The sequence below is a fragment of the Saimiri boliviensis genome, chromosome 11 (assembly GCF_048565385.1).
Source record: "Saimiri boliviensis isolate mSaiBol1 chromosome 11, mSaiBol1.pri, whole genome shotgun sequence".
NCBI classification, from domain to species: Eukaryota; Metazoa; Chordata; class Mammalia; order Primates; family Cebidae; genus Saimiri; species Saimiri boliviensis.
This window is the reverse complement of record NC_133459.1, coordinates 93,168,156-93,191,318: the sequence shown is the minus strand read 5'-3', so window position 1 is coordinate 93,191,318 and position 23,163 is coordinate 93,168,156. Positions and strand designations below refer to the sequence as shown.

At 41.7% G+C, this 23,163-nt stretch overlaps 1 protein-coding gene across 4 annotated transcripts in view; it reads right to left on the bottom strand.

Moving 5' to 3' along the window:
• Positions 1-4,682: 4,682 nt before the first annotated feature.
• TBX15 (T-box transcription factor 15) overlaps positions 4,683-23,163 on the bottom strand; it is a 115,065-nt gene continuing 96,584 nt past the window's right edge. For all 4 annotated transcript variants that reach the window (XM_010344072.3, XM_074381186.1, XM_074381187.1 and 1 more), the window contains exon 8: positions 4,683-7,134. In XM_010344072.3, the coding sequence (XP_010342374.1) occupies positions 6,350-7,134 (785 nt within the window). In that variant the 3' untranslated portion in view covers positions 4,683-6,349. The remainder of the gene's footprint in view (positions 7,135-23,163) is intronic.

Here is a 23,163-nt window from a genome sequence, read left to right as displayed (position 1 = left end):
ACACCAAGAATCTTCTTCGTGGAGTTCAAAAGCTTCTCTGAGAATGAGAGCTGCTGGAGGTTGACTTGGCAATCCTTGTCCACTTTGGCTTCACAAGGTGAAAAATACTAAAAATGACTCAAAACCCCTTTGGTTTTCTGTGTCTCTGTAGGGCCTGAAGTAAAGTGTAATAAGAGCAGAAACTGGGAGTAGGAAGCATGTGAAGTGGGAAATGCCGTTAGGCTGGCCCGTAAAAGATGAGTGCTATGAGCAGTAAAATGAGCTAAGAAGGAAAACATGATGAATGTTTTCTCGGCTTTAAGCAGCGAGATCCCATTTCACCATCCCACATGGCACTGTGTGCCTGGCTGGAGAAAGCAAGAGCCTCTGTGCAAAGCCTGACTCGGGGAGTGTGGCAGTTGAACCTATCCCTGGGGCCCCAGCTGGGGGAATGGAGTGGGGTGGAGGTAGGTGTTCAGGGATGGGAGGGTGAAGCTTGATTTCTTCATCACCTCCCAGGCCCTACTGACACTTTCCGGGTTGAAGGTTCCCACTGAGACACTGGAGGAAATCCTGAATTGCCCAAGTTACACACCAAGGACACCTCACATAGGGAAAAGAAACCCAGAGGTCATGGTGCCAGGAACAGCAGGGAGAACTTTGTGAGATTTGACTCAAGCAAATGAATATCCTCTGCTTCAACCCCACTGCCATAGCTCAATATACCACACAGAGAACATGCGTCTTTTCTGTGCTGGCCCCACCCTCGCACCAGACACCTTCCTCCCTTCAGTTCACGCAGTTTCCATAAATTCTTCGAAGTACAATTCAAGTTCGACTTTCTCCATGAACCCACCTCTTTTTATTATAGTCCCTATAAATCTCATTTTTGGAAAAATATAGTAGTGGAGAGGCCTGGGTTGGAGCTTTGCCTTTGTTACTTGCAAGCTCTCTGATGCTATGCACATTACTAACCTCTGTAAGTTTCAGTTTCCGTATCTATAAAATAGGGATTGAAATATAAATCCTATAGGGTGGCTGCAAGGATTACAGGATATTACCTTGCATAATGTGTAAGATGTAATAAACACTCAATAAAAATTAGTTTTCTTCTGAAATTTTGCAGCATATATGGTCTTTACCACCAATTTAATACTTTGATTGTTCACTGTTTCATATGCACATAGCTTGACTCCTCAACCAGGGTAAAATCTCCTTCTAGAACAGAATGTCTCAGATCGTTATAGACTACCAAGCCATATTTAATATTTTTGCTTACTAATTACTCTTCATCATTAATCTGATTGATATTGTTTGGTTGGTTGATCATTAGTTTTAACCTTTTACAAAGTTAAATAAGAAGGTGCCTCTCATCCTCTAAGAAGGTCATGAAAACATGACTTTACTGACTGTATAGAAGAAAGATTCATATTTTTAAGAGTCTCTAAATGACTCCAGTCCCAAGAGTACTTAAAAAAAATTAGTATCAATGCTACAAAGCTATTATAAAGACAAAAATTCCTGGCCTCCGCCGACACAGACCATCAGAGCACATCTTCCGGTGAGGCATGGCTACCCTCACTCAGCATGAGTTAGAGTAAGCCAATTCTAAGAAAATGTCTGTATTTGTACTGGCTCAAATGTCACCCTCTGAGAGAAGCCCTCTTAGAAAATCCTATCCAAATGAGCTTTCATTCTCATTGATCAGTCTTTCTCTATGATTCTATTATTTTTAATTTTCTCAAAGTCATCATTGCAATCTGAAATTATTCATTTACTTGCTAGTGTATTCATTATCAGTCTCCCACCAGACCACGAGCTCCTTAAAGGCAAGAACATGTCTGGTTGTTCATTGCTACATTCTCAGTGCCTAGAGCAATGCTTGATAATGAGCATTAAGTAATATTTATTGAATTGAACCGGATGAAGCTTAACATAGCTGTAGGGAATGAAGCTGCCACTGTTGATCATAAGCAAAAAAGCTTTTCTGAAATGCATATTTGTGGCTGGGTTTCCTTGGGAAGACAACTCTCCTTTAGCTTGCTGAATGCAAATTGGTGCAACAGAGCTTCTCTGAAATCCTCAAAGTACTAAGCAACGAATTAAACACTTAGCATCAACCAAACAGCTCTGCCCTTGGATCTCAACTCTCAAAAATCCCACTAATGCAAACCTTTTTTATAGAAAAAGGTATTAATCTATAGGCTGTAAGAAAGTTCTGAATATCTCCATCTTTACTAAATTGCTACTTGAACTGAAATGCTATCATTTTTCCTCCAACACTTATTCATTTTATTGTGTTTTAAAATATTATTTTGTTCTTAACCCACTGTTTCTTACTTCTATAAAAATTCGGAGCATCCTTCGAAGCTCAGTTGAAGTTCTGCCTTACCAATGACAACAACCTCTCCTTCTTACCTTAAGCATCTTTGAATTTCCAGAGCCTTTTATATCATTCACCTCATTGTGAATGTCTGCCTAAAAAGTGAGCCTTTTCAAGGAAGAAATCACGGTGTGTATTTTTTTTATCCTCCATTATGTATAATGGATGCTTGCCAGCTACTATTTAAATTAACATTAATCTATCACAAAATAGCATATGAAGAACAATAAATCTTTGTTAATTTAGGTAGCTTTAACTTGTAGTAAATATTATTTAGCCATACAGCCATTCTACACCATCCTTAAAAAATGGCTTTGGCACTACACACTGGGGTCCGTTGGGGGGAAATGGGGGAGGGGCGGGGGGTGGGGAGGTGGGAAGAGATAGCATGGGGAGAAATGACAGATACAGGTGAGGGGACGGAAGGCAGCAAAGCACACTGCCATGTGTGTACCTATGCAACAATCTTGCATGTTCATCACATGTACCCCAAAACCTAAAATGCAATAAAAAAATAATAATAAATAAAAAATTTAAAAAAATGGCTTTGGTCAACAAATTGTACAGTAAGTATGTACTGAGATTCTATAATAGATCAGGAACTATCATAGATATTGAGGATGCAAAGATTAACCAGATAGCCTTTCCCACTAGAAAAATGGGTAATTATGGAGCATCTTAGACTATGGAAGAATAATCCTTCTAATAAATAGCCCTTTGTATGTAATTATTGTGTAATCATTGTGGAAATTAGAATAAATGCTCACTTTCGTGAAAAAGAATTGCATAGAGCATATTCTTCACGATTCTTTATCCAATTTGTGTTTTCAAAAAATTGTTTTTATTACTTTTTCAGGTATACATGGAAACATATGCCATAATTCAGATGTAACTAACTTGGATGGTTCTAATTAACCCAATTGCAAAAATGTTCTGTACTTAATATTCTAAATGATTATTAAAATTATTCTTCTTACTAGTGGGTGAAAATATGGAGATTTCTATGTCAAGTCTTCTGATTGGCATACTGTGATTATCTGCTACCCCAGATCCCAAAGGGTGTTGGACCAGTGAACAATGTTGGTATGCTGCCGTAAGCTTCACATGTAGTGGTTTTTGTTATACCATTATGAAGCCAAGGGGTGATGCAAGATTTCCAAATAGGAGTGGTTTTCTAAGTTTTGAGGCATGTCATGCACAGAGAGCCTAAACTCCGTGGAGGTTCTCAGTCAGTCATCGTCCAGCTATTTTGATCTGATGGCTCAGGGAATTAACTAGCATGCCACCCTCTGGAGTTATTTATACAACTAAAGCAACGATTAAGTTTTGGTTTGCTCTCCCAAACCAAACTCCATTTCCAGTGAATGGCTCTGGTGGTTGGCAACCTGAGCCCCCCAAATCAAACCCTGGTTAAATGGGTCAGTGAGCAACCAGTATAAGTGTCCACCAGGAAACAGTCTGGGATAGAAGCAGAAGCAAGAGGTTTCAAGCCCTGGCTCTGCTGTTTCCCAGTCACTTGAGAACGGGCAGGTCACAAACTTGATCTTTTACTTCTCCATTTGCAAAACAATACTTCCTGACCTGTCCACGTTTCATGGTTATTTTGAGGCTCCAGTGAGATAATATATGAAAGTGTTTGTAAATGGCATAGTCCTGGCCTCTTTACCACTCTCCCCATGCTGCATCGATGCATTCAAGGAGGATGGTGTATACTTAAACGGTTCAACACACAAGCAAAATCCAGCCTCAGAGGCACTCTCACCACAATCCCTTAAGATACGTCTTCTTTCCTGATTGCCCAAGTGCCTCGTGGTGCTGCTGAGTGACAGGGCTGATTGCACAGACCCTAAGGTCAGACTGTCAGCTTCATCACTTGGTCGAATATTTAACATTTTATAAGCTCATCTCTAGATCGATAAAATAATGATTCGAATATTACCTATCTCAGAGCATTGTGGGAGGATGAGATCACCATATAAAATACATGGAATAGTGTCGGGGGGCACACAATCACAAGGACAATCACTATTGGCCTCCCACAGCTTTCTGCAGCTAACATGAAGGCAAAAATCACACTAGAGTCAGAAGATCTGGTTTCAAGTCCTCATTCCCTCTGTGACAGGCTGGATGATGCTGCAAAAGTCATCTCATCTCTCTGGAACGCAGTTACTGCTTAGAAAAGGATGCTAATATTCGCTTCATGGGGTCCATATAAAGATAGCATAGAGTAATGTATATAAAACTTCTCTGCTCATTGTAAAGCGTGAGGAAAAGGAACAAGGCTGATATGTGATTTTGCTGTATGAACAAACATGCAGAAAACAATTGCAAAGATTTTATTTAGCGGCTTTCTGTGCTTGGCACTTAGAAACAAGAGTTCCGTGCATAAGGGCAAATTTTTATACACCTTTTCTTCATACATATTTTACATATCCTTTTATTGCCCCCTTTTTCATATTCATAATATTGGATTCCCCACTAGGCACATAAATACATATATCTACAACACGTCAAAACCAAAAATCTTCATAATATCTGTATTATTTTACTTGGCATTATTTGCATTTCCACACCATTTTAAAATTTTAGCTTTCACTAAGCTTCACTTGTTTTCTTATCATTAAGAGATTTGAAGGGAAAGGAGAAAATGAAGGAAAAAAACACAAAACTTCAAAATGCAATGAACTACTTGACAAGAATGGAGATCTAAGGACAGGTGGAAGGGTATAGAAGACTCATCTGCAATTCCCTGGGACGTGAGGGGACTTTTCCTGCCACAGGGGCTAGCAGGCAGGCATGCTAGGTCAGGCGTTTGGATCCGACACGTGGAGGTCAGGCCTCTCTCTGTTGCCTCTGCTCTTGGTATCATCTTCCGAGATTATAAAACTCTTCCATCTTCACACCCTCCTGTTTCCCTTCCCCGCCAGGCTGCGAGCTGTGGAATCAGCACTTCCCACACGGTGCACCTCTCTTCTGGATCACAGTGGTCAGAGTTGTGGGATCACAATGCACCCCTTGCTCTGTCCCTCTCACCAATGCCCTGACCATGCTCAGTGTCCCAGAGAAGTTTACTCCCCAGTAATGCCATGATTCTTCCTATAACCTGCAGTGGGGTGGGTGGGGTTTGGGAGGACAAACCAAAAACACATCTCCTTGGTGAATTAAAACTCTCATCATTGCTCACACTTTCTCTCTCAGTCTTGCTCTCCACCTATCACTTGCTCTCTATTCTTTCTGTCTCTCTCATATTCAGCTGCTCTTACTCCCTCTTTCCACAGGCACCACCGGGAATATCAATGATAGCATACAAGTGAAGAGAGCCAAAGTTCAAGGCAATCGTTTTCCAGAAGCCAAGTCCAGATGTTGTACTGATCTCTTTCTACTCTCATCCACGGAGAGGGTCTCCAGGATACACGGTTCATTCCAGAAGCAGAGGAAGTTGCAGGAGGGAATGGCTGGCAGCTACTGCTGGCCCACTCCATCTAGAGTTGTACATAGACAAATTCTTGGTGAAAGTACCCATTCTGGACCTCCCTCCACAGAGTCTGCCCAGTTCAGAGTCAGTGTGCATGTATGTTTGCGTGTGTATGAACTGTGTATGAATATATGTGTGTGTGCATGTATGCATAGGTAGGTCTGTCTGTATGTGGGTGTGTTAACTTTTCATGGCTGCCACACACTAGCATCTCCCTTAACATTATGACGAAGTGATTACTCAGTCTCTTCAAAGGCCACTCTGGTGCTTTATAAAACTAAGGTCTGGGAAGGCAGGAGAATGGCCACTGAGTTGTGGATGATTCCACCGCAAGTATCCTTCAGCGGCTTAAAGGTGTCTGTTGTTCTTGGGTATGTTTTCCTCCAGAAAAAAAAAAAAAAAAATACACAGTTCCTGTTTTCCAAAGGCACTGGACTCCCAAAGAGGAGGATCTGCCCACGGAGACTCTGGGTACTTGATTGTCATATGCTCCGTGGTGTTTGGACTGGCCTTTAAACCATGTGCACGGACATCTGGGAGGAGGAGCCTGGAACCGCCCCATACTGCCGGCCATCACAAGCGTTGGTTGCCTGTTGGTTATTGGGTGAAGGACTGATCATGTGCATGCTGTGCTCCATCCCCGAGGGCAGGTACTGCCTCTCTCCGAAGGCCCCGTTGGAAGGAGAAGAACAGAGTAAAGTGCTTTGAGAGGCGCTCAGTTTTTCTGGGCTTGCGGCTAGCCTAGGGGAGGTGGGGAAATTGTATCCATACAGGTTGTAAGGGTTGTGGAGGGAGAAAGCATTGTAGGAGCTCTGCTGCATGTGACTGCCCCCGAACATGTGTGGTGATGAGGAGCTGGAGGCAGCATTGCCTGCCTGCATGACATACTGAAACTGGGAAGTGGGGAAGGACCCCAGCTGGCCACCATAGGCTTCCATCTTGCTGTTGCCAGGCAACGAGGGAGGAGTTGGTATTCCTGAGATCAGGGATGGAGTCCTCTGAGGCATGAAGGTTTCAGAGGGCTGAGTGGCTGGAGAGGTGCCACTCTGGAGCCTGTTGTAGCCACTGTCACTCAGCCCTGGGTAGCTCTGCAAGGCAGCCATGTTGCTTCGGGCGCATGGTGGATAATCAGAGAGGTTTAGATTACACAGCTGGCTCTCCCGGCAGCCCACGTTGAAAGTATTGGGGGCCAGATGAAAAGTTGGAGGAGAACAGGATGGAGATAAAAGATGAGAAGACGCCGAAGGGGATGGTGTCCCAGTGCTGGAGGTGGTTGGGGAAGTGCCTGTGCTGCCTCCTGAAAAATAAAATGTGAATACTAGTGAAACAGAGGCCTTTTAAGATGAGTCTAAGTCAAACCAAGCCGTACAGGTGCCTTCAAATGTCCAAGATAAGGCTGACTTTTACAGAACCATTTTTCTTCTTAACTCAGCAGATCTATGCTAAGTAATTCCACCTGTGGACACATACCCAGTCATACAGGCATACACACATACACTTTCCAGAAGATGACTAAAAGCAACGCTATTTTTTTTTGTTTCTCTCTGTAATAGCCTTAGTAAGTCCTATGTATAAAAATAACAATAAACCTTCCAAGACTCACGTTGCCATTTCTCACCATCAAATTCCCTTTCTAATAAGACCTCTGGGAATCACCCATGGAGGGCTGCGGAACAGCAAAGATTGCTGCCTGTTCCTTTCTTCTGGTAGTTTCGTCCCAAAATGATACCTGCCAGATCCCATCTGACAAAAGGCTAATACCCAGAATCTACAAAGAACTGAAGCAGATTTACAAGAAACAAGCAAACAAACCCATTCAAAAGTGGGGGAAGGATATGAACACTTTTCAAAAGAACACATATATGAGGCCAAGAAACATGAAAAAATGCTCATCATCACTGATTATTAGAGAAATGCAAATCAAAACCACATTGAGATACCACCCCACACCAGTTAGAACGGCGATCACTAAAAAATCTGGAGACATTTAATGGCGATCATTAAAAGATGCTGGAGAGGATGTGGAGAAATGGGAACACTTTTACACTGTTGGTGGGAGTGTAAATTAGTTCAACCATTGTGGAAGACAGTGTGGTGATTCCTCAAGGACCTAGAAATAGAAATTCCATTTGACCCAGCAATCCCATTACTGAGTATATACCCAAAGGATTATAAATCATTCTACTATAAGGACACATGCACTCATATGTTTATTGTGGCACTGTTCACAATAGCAAAGACTTGGAACCAACCCAAATGCCCATCAATGATAGACTGGATTTAAAAAAAAAAGTGCTATATATACACTATGGAATACTACGCAGCCATAAAAAAACGATGAGTCTGTGTTCTTTGTAGGGACATGGATGAATCTGGAAACCATCATTCTCAGCAAACTGACACAAGAACAGAAAATCAAACAGTGCACATTCTCACTCATAGGTGGGTGTTGAACAATAAGAACACATGGACACAGGGAGGGGAGCATCACACACTGGGGTCTGTTGGGGAAGGCCAAGGGAGGGACAGTGGGGGGGTGAGGAGGTTGGGGAGGGATAACATGGGAAGAAATGCCATGTTATGATGTAGGTGACAAGGGGATGAAGGCAGCAAACCGCATTACCGTGTGTGTACCTATGCAACAATCCTGCATGATCTGCACATGTACCCCAGAACCTAAAGTACAATAAAAAAATAATACCATTTGACCCAGCAATCCCATTACTGGGTATATACCCAAAGGATTATAAATCATTCTATTATGAAGACACATGCACTCGTATGTTTATTGTGGCACTGTTCACAATAGCAAAGACTTGGAACCAACCCAAATGCCCATCACTGATAGACTGATCAAAAAAAATGTGGCACATATACACCATGGGATACTATGCAGCCATAAAAAAGGATGAGTTCATGTCCTTTGCAGGGACAGGGATGAAACCGGAAACCATCATTCTCAGCAAATGGACACAAGAATTGAAAACCAAACACTGCGTGTTCTCATTTATAGGTGAGTGTTGAACAATAAGATCACACGGCCATTGGAAGGGGAACATCACACACTGGGACCTGGGGGGTGGGGAGCTAGGGGAGGAATAGCAGGGGGTGGAGGGATTGGGGAGGGATAGCATTAGGAGAAATATCTAATGTAGATGATGGAGCGATGGATGCAGCAAACCACCGCCATGGCATATGTATACCTATGTAACAAACCTACATGATCTGCACCCCAGAACGTGAAGTATAATGAATAAAAATACATAGATAAATAATTAAATAATTAAATAAATAAAATATGCTATCATGAGAAATAAATACAAAATAAATAAAATATGTTGTCATGGGGGGAAAAATAAAGACCTCTGATGTCAGCATTAAAAATCCACTAGCTCAGCTCTTCCCATTCTTAATGGGAAATGCAATAAATTTGTATTTTATTCAAAGGCTGTTGCCTACTTTGCCATTTTTAGTCTTCCAGCCAAACACGCAGGACACCGAAGCGGGACCCTCATCTCAGAGGAAGTGGGGTAATGGGAAAGAGTGGCAAGTCAAAACTGAGGCCTTGGGGGATAGAGCAGTGGAGCCTGGGGGTATGAGACGGAAAATGCATCACATTGGGAACACAACTGTAAGAGCTACATCAGAATAAAGAAAGGCTAACCCAAAACAAATTATGAACCAGAGGCTCTGCTGATCTCCTTTTATAGTATCGTGCCCAGTCTCAGAGACTGAAATAAAGACTGTAAATGGAGTCTTTGGAGTTTGGATATTTATGAGAACAAGAGGCCAAACAGGTCTTCAACTGACCTGAGAGTCAGGAGATCTAGGTCTGCTCACAGCTCTGCCACACTAACTGCCCAGGTAACCCTGAGCACATCACTTACCCTCTGCAGGTTATGGTTTCTTCATCTAGAGATAAGGAATTAAGTTAGATCAGTGGTTCTCAGGCATACAGGACCTGGCAGCTTTTAAAAATGCTGATATTCCAGGATCCTACCTCGGATGAACTAAAGGACACTTTCTGAGCATGGGACCTCTGTATCAATATTGTTTTAAAAATTCCCCCAGATGTGTAACACAGCTTAAGAACCAATCATACAACCCCAGTTCCTCATTTCTAAGTACTCAGAAACACCCTTCCTAAACTGAGTGTGCATGAGAATAAGCCAGATGGCTTGTTAAAGCATAGATTGCTTACTCCATTCCCAAAGCCTCTGATTCTGTAGATCTGGGGTGGGGCCAAGGATTCTCATTTCCAACAAGTTTGCAGGTGAAGAACCACACTTTTGGCTAGAGGACCTCCAGATTCCTTTCATTTCCAAAAGTCCCTGAATCTGTATTTGAACAAGTTGATCTTATGATGTGTGAATGCTAGAGCTAGTCAGGTGGACGACTCATCAACAGACTAAGGGCCAGTGCAGTCCAGCCTACTCTATTGTGTTGTCAGATGGTTTAAGAAGGCCAATAATGACCTTGACGAGCCTCCTCTTCCCCGAGGTCAGGAAGCAGCAGTGCAGCAGCCACTTCCTTTCTCATCCAGTGGAAGTTAAGGACATGGGTGAGTTGCTAGGGCTGCAGGGCCCTTCACTTGAATTCTGGAAAGAGCAGCTGCTTTGTCTTCCATAAGGAACCTTCCATGATAGAACTTCCTCCTTCAGAGCAGGGTTAGGACTTTCCCAGCATTGTCAAGAGCTGTTATTCCCCCAGGGAATGTAATATCCTTTTGATCACCTATCACTCACGTTGGGACACTTAGAAGCTGAGCATTAGAAATGGGTAAGGGGCATTTTAGGTAGAAAAGAGTGGGAATAAGGTTTTTCTCAGTGAATAAAATGTTATAAAAACTAGGGCTGGTAACAGTGGCTCATGCCTGTAGTCCTAGCACTTTGGGAGACTGAGATGGGTGGACCACTTGAGGTCAGGAGTTTGAAACCAGCCTGGCCAACATGGTGAAACCCTGTCTCTACTAAAAATACAAAAAGTAGCCAGGTGTGGTGGCGGGCAACTGTAATTCGAGCTACTTGGGAGGCTGAGGCAGGAGAATCTCCTGAACCCAGGAGAAAGAGGTTGCAATGAGCCAAGATAGTGCCATTGCACTCTGGCCTGGGCAACAAGAGCAAAACTCTGTCTCAAAAAGAAGAAAAAAAAAAAGTAGCAGGATTCCAGAGACACTGGAATACAAAGAAACCATCCATCCACAGTGTGCTGAGAACGCAGGGGTTCCAGATGGGTCAATTAAAAGGCATTGCCCTCAAGGAGGAACCCAAAGTTAATTTTTAGCAGGAAATAAAAAGCTTTCAGCTTACATCCACGGACATAGGTAGTAGTGCTGGCTATAGAAGTAAAAATTTGGCTCTTGTTATTGCAATAGTTCCTTCAGAGGTAAATTTTGACAAAGCCTAACAAATAACAAAAGAATTTCCCCAATGAACTTTTAAGGAAGATTTGTATTTAGATATGAATAGCTGCTGATTTTAGAGTCATTTCAGGAACGTCTTTCTCATCTCTGATCCTCTACTTAAAATCCTTTATAAAAAAAAAAAAAGTAAAATGAGTTTTATTCCACAATTTGAGACAAGGCCAACATTGTTAAATACTGCTGGGAGAAGGAAGCCAGTAGCTGGCCATGCTGAAAAAAGCCCTGAGCCTGATTCTAGGCCTATTAACTCCTGTCCGACTCATGATCGCCAGCAGTGCTGGCCGCCTCTTCATTCTCATCAGCTGTGAAATGAGGGGTTTGAACCAATGGGCCTCAGGTTCTGTCCTTCTCAGCATAATATCTGTAACTAAGATTTCAAGTAATATAAGGTGCAAATGGCCAATAACAAGTACTTTCCATTGAATTATTTTAATATAATGAAGGATCTCTGCCAGGAGAAAATTCTAGAAGGAGGAAGAAGAACACTTCATCTGTCTTATATTTACACAGTTGAAAGGCCTGCCCTTCTGTGCCTTGCAGAAATCTCAAGGATTCACTGCAACTGTGTGGTGCCTCTTTGAGGCATCCTACACATTTTCCTTATTTTCCACTCTAAATGCCATGAGCTTTTTTTCTAAAATACTTGCTGTGGCACAAATGGAGAAACTTGACTCCAGCTGTAAAGAGATTTGTGTTTTATGGGCTAGGTATCTGGTCACTTCTCTTTGAAAGCCCATCCTTCCTCTCCCTGATCTGGTGTTTAAATGGTCCCTGAGGAGACCACGTGTTCAGCATCCATAATGTCCTGTTATAGGTACGTTCCATCAGGCACTGGTCCTAGCCCTGTAGCAGGAAGTGCACGATGGAGCAGACAACTTCCTACAACTCTAAATGGTTTTCTCTGATGGCACAAGATGGAATGCGTGGTACTGATTTAAGGCCTCAATTGGTTTCACTGCAAAAAGAAAGAAAGAAAGAAAGAAAAAACAAGAAGGGAACTATTAACGAGTTACAGGGATTCCTTCTGAGCAGATGAGAGGCACATGTTAAAAAGTTTGTAGTCAGCTTACTTGGGATTTTAAACGACATTCACTGGAAATGAGACTTGGTGGCCTGCTGAGCTTGAATGGGTGGAAGCCTCTATATGAACTACTGTTTGAAGGAGATGCGAAGAGAGAAGGAAGTGCCCAAGAGAGTCTTCGTGCATTCATTCGCTTTGAAGAAATTCTCTTATGTGCATAAAGTACTCAATACAGATAACGGTTATTTTTCAAATCCCCGTAGAGAGAGAAGACTATGGTATTCATTTTGCAGAGAAGCAAACCGAGATACTGACAAGTCTTTCTCCTCCTATGATCTAACAGCCTGTCAACTGGTAAACAAGATTGGGATTTCCAGCCAAGTGCAAAATAAGCACAAAGAAGGAGCCCGCCCTCCTTGTGCATTTTCAACATTTGGCTGACTAGAGATTCTCATCACAAAAAAGGGCAGGGTGGGAGGCCAGGCCAGGCCACCCCAGACACAGGAGGGTCAGAGCTGCTTCTCAAAGCAAGCATGCCTCTCTTCCCTATCCCCTCCTCCCCTCTGTATCTGCCAGGTCCCGAGTGTTCTGAGCATCTTGACAGACATTTTATTTAATGGACGATTGTGGGTCAAACAAACCCAGTTTCAATCCCAGCTGTCTTGCTGATTAAGGAAAGAACCCTAGCAAGTTAGCATCTCCAAGCCTTTTACGTTGTTAAGGAATTGCTAATATCTACTTGAGATGTTTGGGAAACCCATAAGATTTAATAGTATATAGTATGAAGTGCTCATAACTGTATTTGGCACATAGGCATTAATTATTTTTTTTTAACTTTTAGTAGAAATGGGGTCTCACTATGTTACCCGGGCTGGTCTTAAACTCCTGGGCTCAAGCAATCCTCCTGTCTCAGCCTCCCAAAGTGTTGGGATTACAGGCGCGAGCCACTGCACCTCGCCTAGCACGTCAGCATTAAACATTCTCTTCCATGAGAGAAAGAGGAGAAAGGAACCTGGATTCTAATTGGAATGGCTCTGAAGTGTTGGCCTGTCAGTGGTGAAGCTGAGCATCTCGGCCTCTCCACACGCTGAGGAGCATTATGTTGCAGCAGCTATGTTTGTTGTTACATGCTGGAGGAATCTCTGTCGCTGTGAACAATGGAGCACTAGGCCAGGTAGCAGCTATGGCCCTCCCTGTGCCATCTTCCCAATGGCTAACCTAACTCTGGTTCCTCTCTGAATTATCTGTCCCTCCTCCCCCACTTCCCGTCCAGGACAAGAATGGGCTGCCCATATCTCCGACTTTCCTCAGATCAAGCAAAATGATATTGACAGAACACAAATAGCTAGACTGGTATATTTCCCATCATGCTGAGAGGTCTTAGTTCACTTCTAAGAAGTGATTAAAATATAATGCCCTAAGTAGCTTAAACCTTTCAGGACTTCTATAGCAATTGTAGGGTCTGCAGGTTCTGTAGGATCTATCTCCTACAGCCCCAGATCCCTTCGTCTTATTTTGCCCATGGGTCAATGTGAGGTGGCACACATGAAAATTCATATATGACATTAACTTGCTCCAATATCCAAGGCTAACAGCCAAAACAACCAAAAAGGATACATGTTTAACAGTGATCTCGTATGAGGACAATAACCTAGAACACACTTTTTTTTTTTTTTTTTTACAATGAAGACAAGTTAAATGTGACCATGAAAATCCTGAATACCAAACCTGCTGACTTTTGCATCTTTAAATTGATCATTTCCAGATTGTAATATGAGGGCTTTCACATACATTTTCCTTTTCAATTTATTTTGTTGTGCTTTTTTTCTTCCTCCCCCCAAATTGAAAAACAGTAAGACAAAACCCCATCTGGGCTATTAAAGAATAAATTTCCATGTAATTACTTGGTTTCAGGAGCCAGACTCTTCTCTCGTATAATTCAATGGCATCTGTCTCTGAGGGGTGCTGATTCACTGTGCCTCCTCGAGAAGCCTTCTTTGAGGCTTTCAAACAGGTAAGAGGTAAAATGTCTGCACCCTATAGACTGATTCCATAGAAAAAACCCAGAGACCGTAAAGTGTCATGAGCACAGCACTGTTCATCACAACAAAGGAATTACTTAGTTGAGATGAGTACTATTTTCATAATGCAAACACGAACATTAGAGTGCTAATAGGCATTGCATGGTTTCAGTCTTAGAAAGACTAATGAATCATTCTCCATAAAATTTAAAGGAATGCATAGTCCTAAACTCCTTCTCTTTAAAATAGCTTTTAATACATTCATCCACTTCTCATTTTGTACATCGGTCCTCTGTGTTCTGAGTGTCTCTGCTTCTCAGATGGTCCTATTTTATACCTACGACATTCCGTAGGTGGACTGCAGCATTTCCTCGCTTTCCATTAACTTAATTGTTTTCTCTGCTACTTCTTTTACTGCCTTCCTTGAGGCAGTATGTATCTGTTGTTATCTTCCTTTAGAATTAATCTGCTTTTTTCTGGCAACAGTATCTAGTGTTCCCACTATTAAATACCTTCTCCCACTTTCACTGCTTCACCCCTACCTGCAGGGAAGGCACATGACTCAGGCCTGGACAATCAAAGCATCATATTCCCCTCACTACAGTAATTACAGATGACTGGATTAAGGACAATTAGACTCAATGAGATTTTGGTGGAAATCTTAGGTGAAAGGTACATGTCTTTGCCCATCAGATTTAAACCTCAAAATAAGAAGGGGCAGGGGTTCTGGTAAGCATGTTCACACCATAGGAAACCCGAGAATAAAGTCAGCATGGCAGAGAGCACAGCTGAGAGATGGAGTCGATGATCTTTAATGGGTGCCTACATTAAGCTTTGCCTAAAATTGGCTATTTGAGTCATTTCAGTTTCATGAGCCAATGAGGTTCTTTTTTGTTTTGCCATTGGGGTTTGATATTACTTATAACAGTAAGAATCCTAATTGATATAGCTCCCAAATTCTATAGGTAATTTCACTATGAATCTGAAGGGGTAGGAATATTAAGATAAAACTTGAAGAGGGAGAAATAAAAATGAGGATAGTAGGACTAGACTATGAACCACTTTGTCAAATAGAAGCTGTGGATGATTCCTTCCTAGGACATGATAAATCACCTACCAGTGGGAACAAGGAATTTCAGCTATATAAATACACATCTAGCTCTGTAAAAAAAAAAATCTGATAAGACAGCAACTTTACTTTAAAAAAAATAATAATCTCCTAAATGGTTCCTGGCCTCATTCCCATCAATAAGAACAGGCTAAACAATGAAGTGAAAATGCTGATAACTTTTGAAGGTGATTTTTTCATATTTGTGTTCATGACTAATAAGGAATGTACTGTACAGAACAGAAAAACAACAGCTGCTGGGTTTTTTAATAAGTTTTCTAAAAGTTTAGTAGAAAGAAATGCACATATCTAAGCAAAAAGGTAATTCAAAAACCAATTATAACCCCACAAATGGTAAGACAGAAGAGGGGTATCTAAAGACATCAAAGTGGCCATTCTATTGACCTGTGATCCACCCGCCTTGGCCTTCCAAAGTGCTGGGATTATAGGCGTGAGCCACGGCGCCACTCCAGATGGATTAAAGACTTAAACATCAGACCTAATACCATAAAAACCTTAGAAGAAAATCTAGGCAAAACCATTCAGGACATAGGTGTAGGCAAGGACTTCATGACCAAAACGCCAAAAGCAATGGCAACAAAAGCCAAAATAGACAAATGGCACCTAATCAAACTCCACAGCTTCTGCACGGCAAAAGAAACAGTCAGTAGAGTGAATCGGCAACCAACAGAATGGGAAAAAATTTTTGCAGCCTACCCATCTGACAAGGGGCTGATATCCAGAATTTACAAAGAACTAAAGCAGATCTACAAGAAAAAAACAAACAAGCCCATTCAAAAATGGGCAAAGGATATGAACAGATACTTTACAAAAGAAGACATACAGGAGGCCAACAAACATATGAAAAAATGCTCATCATCACTGGTCATCAGAGAAATGCAAATCAAAACCACATTGATATACCATCTCACACCAATTAGAATGGCGATCATTAAAAAATCAGGAAACAACAGATGCTGGAGAGGATGTGGAGAAATAGGAACACTTTTACACTGTTGGTGGGAATGTAATTTAATTCAACCATTGTGGAAGACAGTGTGGCGATTCCTCAAGGACCTAAAAATAGAAATCCCATTTGACCCAGCAATCCCATTACTGGGTATATATCCAAAGGATTATAAATCATTCTACTACAAGGACACGTGCACACGAATGTTCATTGCAGCACTGTTTACAATAGCAAAGACCTGGAACCAACCCAAATGCCCAACGATGATAGACTGGATAGGGAAAATGTGGTACATATACACCATGGAATATTACGCAGCCATCAAAAACGATGAGTTCACGTCCTTTGTAGGGACATGGATGAACCTGGAAACCATCATTCTCAGCAAACTGACACAAGAGCAGAAAATCAAACACCGTATATTCTCACTCATAGGTGGGTGTTGAACAATGAGAACATATGGACACAGGGAGGGGAGCACTACACACTGGGGTCCGTTGGGGGAAAATGGGGGAGGGGCGGGGGGTGGGGAGGTGGGAAGAGATAGCATAGGGAGAAATGACAGATACAGGTGAGGGGACGGAAGGCAGCAAACCACACTGCCAAGTGTGTACATATGCAACAATCTTGCATGTTCATCACATGTACCCCAAAACCTAAAATGCAATTAAAAAAAAAAAAAAACAAAGTGGCCATTCTCTGATAGGTTTGTAAAATGCAGTTACATAAGATATAAGGAAGGATATATAAATAGAAGCAGAAAAAAACAATGGTATGATCTTGTGAGAACAATATTAGGATGCCCAGAATTAAGTGAAGTTTGTAGACTTCCCTAACAGTGATACCCATGCTTCTTCTCCTACTGGGTTCATTTCTTTCAAACAAAGTATATCACTTTAATTTCCTCATCTTGTCATTATTCCTGTCCTGAGAAGACTAAACATTACCCAAGACAACATGAGAAACACCAATGAGTGAACAAGAGACTCTTACTTCTTAATGTTAAAACTTCAAGGTCATTTTATTCACTCCCCATATTATATGCACTGATATATGGATTCCTGAGACCATAAGTAATTGTTCCCGACTTACTATCTATCCTCTTATTTTCACTTAAGAATTTGGGAGGCCGGGTGTGGTGACTCATGCCTGTAATCCTAGCACTTTGGGAGGTCAAAGTGGGTGAATGGCTTGAGGTAAGGAATTTGAGACCAGCAAGGCCAACATGGTGAAACCCCATCTCTACAGAAAATACAAAAATGAGCCAGGTGTTGTGATGTGCACCTGTAGTCCCAGCTCCTGAGAAGGCTGAGGCAGGAGAATCACTTGAACCCAGGAGGCAGAGGTTGCAGTGAGCCAAGATCACACCACTGCACTCCAGCGAGGGTGAAAAAGCAAGATTCTGTCACAATAATAATAATAATAATAATAATAATAACAACAACAACTTTGGGCACTTTCTTCACTGTCCTTTACAAAACTTATTTTCTTCCTGGTATCGGATTTTCTGTTCTTTCTTTTTTATTTTCTAATCAGCAAATTTTATCCTGAAGTTGTCTCTGTTTGGTTGATTTTTGCCAAACACATTGACATTAGTCCCTATCATACAGAACCCATCAGAGTTTATTCACTTATCCAACCACTATTTGAGTACCAAATATACACTCAACTAACAGAGAGTGTTTAGACCCAGAGATTTAATCATGAGGGAAAAAAACAGTGAGAAAAATGTGGACAAGAGACATGAATGAAAGAATGACACAAATAAACATGAGCTCACCTCAAGGAGACTTGGCCTGCCCTGAATGGCAGGGAATTTCCCCCAAGGAAGTGATATTTAAACTGCGATCTCAAAGGCAGATAGTGCTAAGACGGCACGTGGGTAGGAAGGAGACTTCTAGGAAAAGAGAACAGTGTGGCAGGAAAAGAGCACACCATGTTTGAGAAAGGGAAGAGGAGTGATGCTGGAACATGAGGGAAAGAGGAAAGGTGATGTAGGCTGAAGCTAGAGTAGTAATGATAGCAGTAACAAGGATGATCACAGAAAACATTTACTGAACACTCAGTAAATCCTGGGCTCTTTCCTAAGCACTTCATATTCATTCATTCTCATTGGTATTATCTCCAGTTTGGAGGTGAGGCAGCGAAAGATAGAACATGCAAGGTCTTGCAGACAATGTTAAGGGATATGTCTTTCATAGGTGAAAGTAAACTGTGGCCATTGAATAGCTTTAAGCAGATTGGGCATAGAAGGTTGCGGTGCAGGCTGGGCATGATGGCTCATGCCTGTAATCCCAGTGCTTTGGGAGGTTGAGACAGGCAGATTACAAGGTCTAGAGTTAGAGATCATACTGGCCAAGATGGTGAAACCCCATCTCTACTAAAACTACAAAAATTAGCCATGCTTGGTGGTGGGCATGTGTGATCCCAGTTACTCAGGAGGCTGAGGCAGGAGAATCACTTGAAACCGGAAGGTGGAGGTTGCAGTGGGCTGAGATCATGCCACTCAACTCCAGCCTGGGTGACAGAGGGAGACTCTGTCTCAAAAAAAAAAAAAAAAAAAAAAAAAGAATGTTGAGATGCAAACATGCGTGTTTTGAAAGAAAAGACTCATTTCTATATGAGGAATGGCTTAGAAGAAAAAGTGGAGACTATGGAAGGGATTATGGTCATGCAGTGAGAAGTGACGTTTGTCCAGAGTGGCATGGCAGCAAGGAAGGTAAGAGATGTGGAGAAATGTGGACAGATTCAAGATCTTAGGAATGGCTGGGCACGAGGGTAGGGCAGGGAGGGAACCTTCCAGGATGTGGAGTGTTCTCCTTCACTGTGGAGAGGGCACCAGGCTGTGGGACAGATGATGGACTCAGTTTTGGACATTTTGAGCTTAAGAAACTTTGGGGACAAAACAAAACATGTAATCAATTACTGTTTGTTTTAGGGGATTGAATTGAAATGCTCTCTACCCCTTATCAGGAGCTCCTCATGTTTATAGTATAAGCCATGTTGCAGAATTGGGATATTGTTCTTCTATAGCTAAAAAAGGAATGCAGTTTACAGTGGTAAGCTGTTCAGGTGGGCATTATTCCTCACCTCAGTGATAAATGAGATCTGTATAAATTGGCTACGTTTTCCTCATTAGAGTGATGTCACAGTTCAATGGCTTGTATCCACCAAATTGTCCTTCTTTCCCAGTATCTTACTTGTATGACTTGATTGGTAGCTGATCCCTCTCACTAACCAACCTCAATGAATACAAGTCAAACTGGTGAAAATTCAGTCACCAATAGAGACCCTCATAATCCTAACTTTTTAACTGCCTGAGAAACACTGAAACACCCAAGGGCACTGAGCTCTGTAGTGATGTCTGCCAACTCTCTTGGGCAAAGGAGGGCTTCTGTAAATGGCATGTACCCTCATGTCCACAGACGGAGAGTTGGCAGTTCTAATGTCACTGGTGCAGAATGATTCCTTTTAGAACAACAGTGATCAAATAGCTTGAAGTCACTGCTGATAAAACTCTCAGTTTTGGCCACACAAATAGCTCCATTATGTACATGAGGAAGTTGAAGCACAAATTTTATTCAAGGATATACATCAGAACACCAACAAGATTGCATCGCACATAGCTATAACTGACCTGGACTCTTGTTACATTTTCCTTCTATGTTAATATTGCCTCAGTCACTTTCTCCAAGCATAACCTGTCTGGTTAGTTCATTTCTTCCTTGTCACTAGTCATGTTCAGGCAGAAGCCATTCCTGAGACAGAATATTCATCTCCAGAACCTCTAGCCTCTCCAGACTCTCCAAGCACATAGATATTCTTGAGTCTAACTGAAGACATCTGAAGACCTTATACTTGATTTATTAAATATATATATATATATATATATATATATATACACATATATATTGACCTATTCAGAGCTAATGCTCAAGTTGTTGAACAATAAACCATCAATAGGAAGAGTAAACTAAAACCTTTGTGGAAAATCAAAGCTGTAGTAAGAAAGAATAAGAAAAATAACGTGGTCTGGTGGAAGGAAAGCTGTCCTGTCAAATAGATCTGTTTTGGTACACTCAACTCACTTCTACCACCCCTTAACTACATTAGCTAGACAAGACTTGTCCAATCCATGGCCCCAGGGCTGCATGCAGCCAAGAATAGCTTTGAATGCAGCTCAGCACAAATTTGTAAACTTGCTTAAAACATTATGAGATTTTTTTTGGGGGGGTAAATTTTTAGCTCCTCAGCTCTCATTAGTTTTAGTGCACTTCATGTGTGGCCCAAAACAAGTTTTCTTCTTTCAGCGTGGTCCAAGGAAGCCAAAACATCAGACACCCCTGTACTAGACTGTCATGCCTCCGTTACTTTTTTGTGTCAGAGGCAGAAGGTGAGTCCCATGCATTCTTCTCCCTAAAACAACTATTTAAAACACTCTATTCAATGTGATTTTTAAAACAGAAAGATTTGAAGTTTTGCAAAACTGTGGCTAATTTACCTAAGTGCTTTCCTCAAAGTTTTATCAGCAGATGAGTCTTAATGCCAAGAGAAATAAAAGAAGGCAGCCAAGGCAGGACAAAAAAAGCATCCTTAACCTCATCTAGGCAGAAAGACAGATCCAGCCTCACCAGTAGCAGCACAAAATGGTCTAGGACTGCTATGTGACATGACAGATATTTACGTGCTTGAAACAATGAGGTAATACGGACAATTGGGTAAGTCAGTCAATATTTGACACCAGTCTTAGGTTTGCTGCCAACACTTTTAATGAAGTTCCCTTCATTAAAAGGGAATTACTGTAGAACACAGGCTACCACCACAGTTTCCATTAGTTCATCCCTCTCTATTCCTTCTAAGATACAATGCAGTTCAGCACAAACGGCTGTGTCTCTTCTCTTCATTTTATAGGTGATACCGTCCAAAGTCACTGAAACTCAGTTCTTAAAGGAAGAGGGAATGGATGTCATTGCTTTTACATCCTTCGTTAATGTCAAGAAACCAAGCCACATATTTTTTAATAATGAGAATCTGGATCAACTTCAGTGTATATTTCAAAATATATTCCAATTAAGCTATTTAACAGAGTCCTGGCTTTTTCTCTAGCCCCATCCCATCACCGTATGTATCCAACAATTCAAGTTCTTTCTCCTCTTCCGATAAAAATGAGGGTCGGTGAAGTGTTCTGAAAGTTCAGTTTTTCTGAAACCATTGTTTTCAAAATGTCAGTAATAACCCTTCATACTGGTAAATTTCATACTGGTAAATTTCTAGTGTAAGTACCATGAAGCCTACTATGCTGCACAGCTAAGTAACCCATGCAGGCTTTCTGTATCTGTGCCTGCCCAACGGCTACCCTCAGTGATCACTCCATTTCCATGTCCACATCATCATTATCTTCACCATCAAGGCCTTTATGTCCCTGCAGGTAGACACTTAAGAGGAAGATGTGTCAGGATCAAGGAATACTGCCTTTCTGATGATTAACTATTTAAAACATGATTAGACTATTGCTTTTCACAGGGTTCTGGTGAAGTAAGTGATCCAGAATTCCCATCCCTTTTATATTCCTTTTTCCCTTAAGAACTAAGAGTTCCAGTGACTCTGGACAGTATCACTCATCAAATGAAGAGAAGGTATGTGGTCTAAGATGAAGGCTGAGAGTGGCTCTGCCCACCTGAGCCACAGTGCCAGCAAGTGATCTCTCATTCACTGTTCATGGGTACATACTGGGTACCATGACCTGTGGTAGATCTTGGGGACACAGCATTGAACACAATTGTCCCCACCAATGCCTGCTCTTAGGGACTGGTGATATCCCTGCCAACCTTCTTCGACCAGCCTCCATGATACAAACTCCTGCTTAGCTAGCTTGGAAAGGCAATGAGTAAAGCAAGGGCAGATAAGCAAAGAAGCCACCACAGAACTAAATCAAATCAATGACATATTTTTGTCTACTCAACATGTTTATATAAATTTCCTCACACACAAAAAAAATTATCTCTCTTTTGTAGGTGAAAAAATTGGCATGCAGGAATGGAAGTAAATTGTCCCCAAAGTTAGAGAATTCATTACCATGAAAGGTGAGGGCCTAGATTTTCCTGACTCCCTTTAAGCCTCTATCTCTTTTCTTTTCTTGGTTTTTTGTTTTGTTTTGTTTTGTTTTTGTTTTTGTTTTTTTTCAGATGAGGCTTCACTCTTGTTGACCAGGCTGGAGTGCAATGTTGCAGTCTCAGCTCACTGCAACCTCCACTCCCTGGGTTCAAGCGATTCTTCTGCCTCAGCCTCTCAAGTAACTGGGATTACAGGCGCCTGCCACCATGCCTGGCTAATTTTTGTATTTTTAGTAGGACAGTGTTTCGCCACATTGGCCAGGCTAGTCTCGAATTCCTGACCTCAAGTGATCCACCTGCCTCAGGCTCCCAAAGTGTTGGGATTATAGGTGTGAGCCACCATGCCCGGCCAAGCCTCTGCCTTTAATGGCCATCCATGAGGGCCTCAAAGCAGTAATCACACATTGAATAACCTTTGACTCTGCTTCTAATCACAGCTTTGTAGGGAGGAATATATAAAAGAGATGGAAATTCTGGATCACTTACTTCGCCAGCTCCCTGTGAAAAGGAATAGTCTAACCATGTTTTAAATAATTAACCATCAGAAAGGCAACATGTCTTGGTCCTGGCATCTTCCTCGTAAGTGTCTACCTACAGGGACAGAAGGACCTTGAAGGTGAAGATGATGATGATGATGAAGGCAATGAAGACTAGTACTATTAAATGTTTCT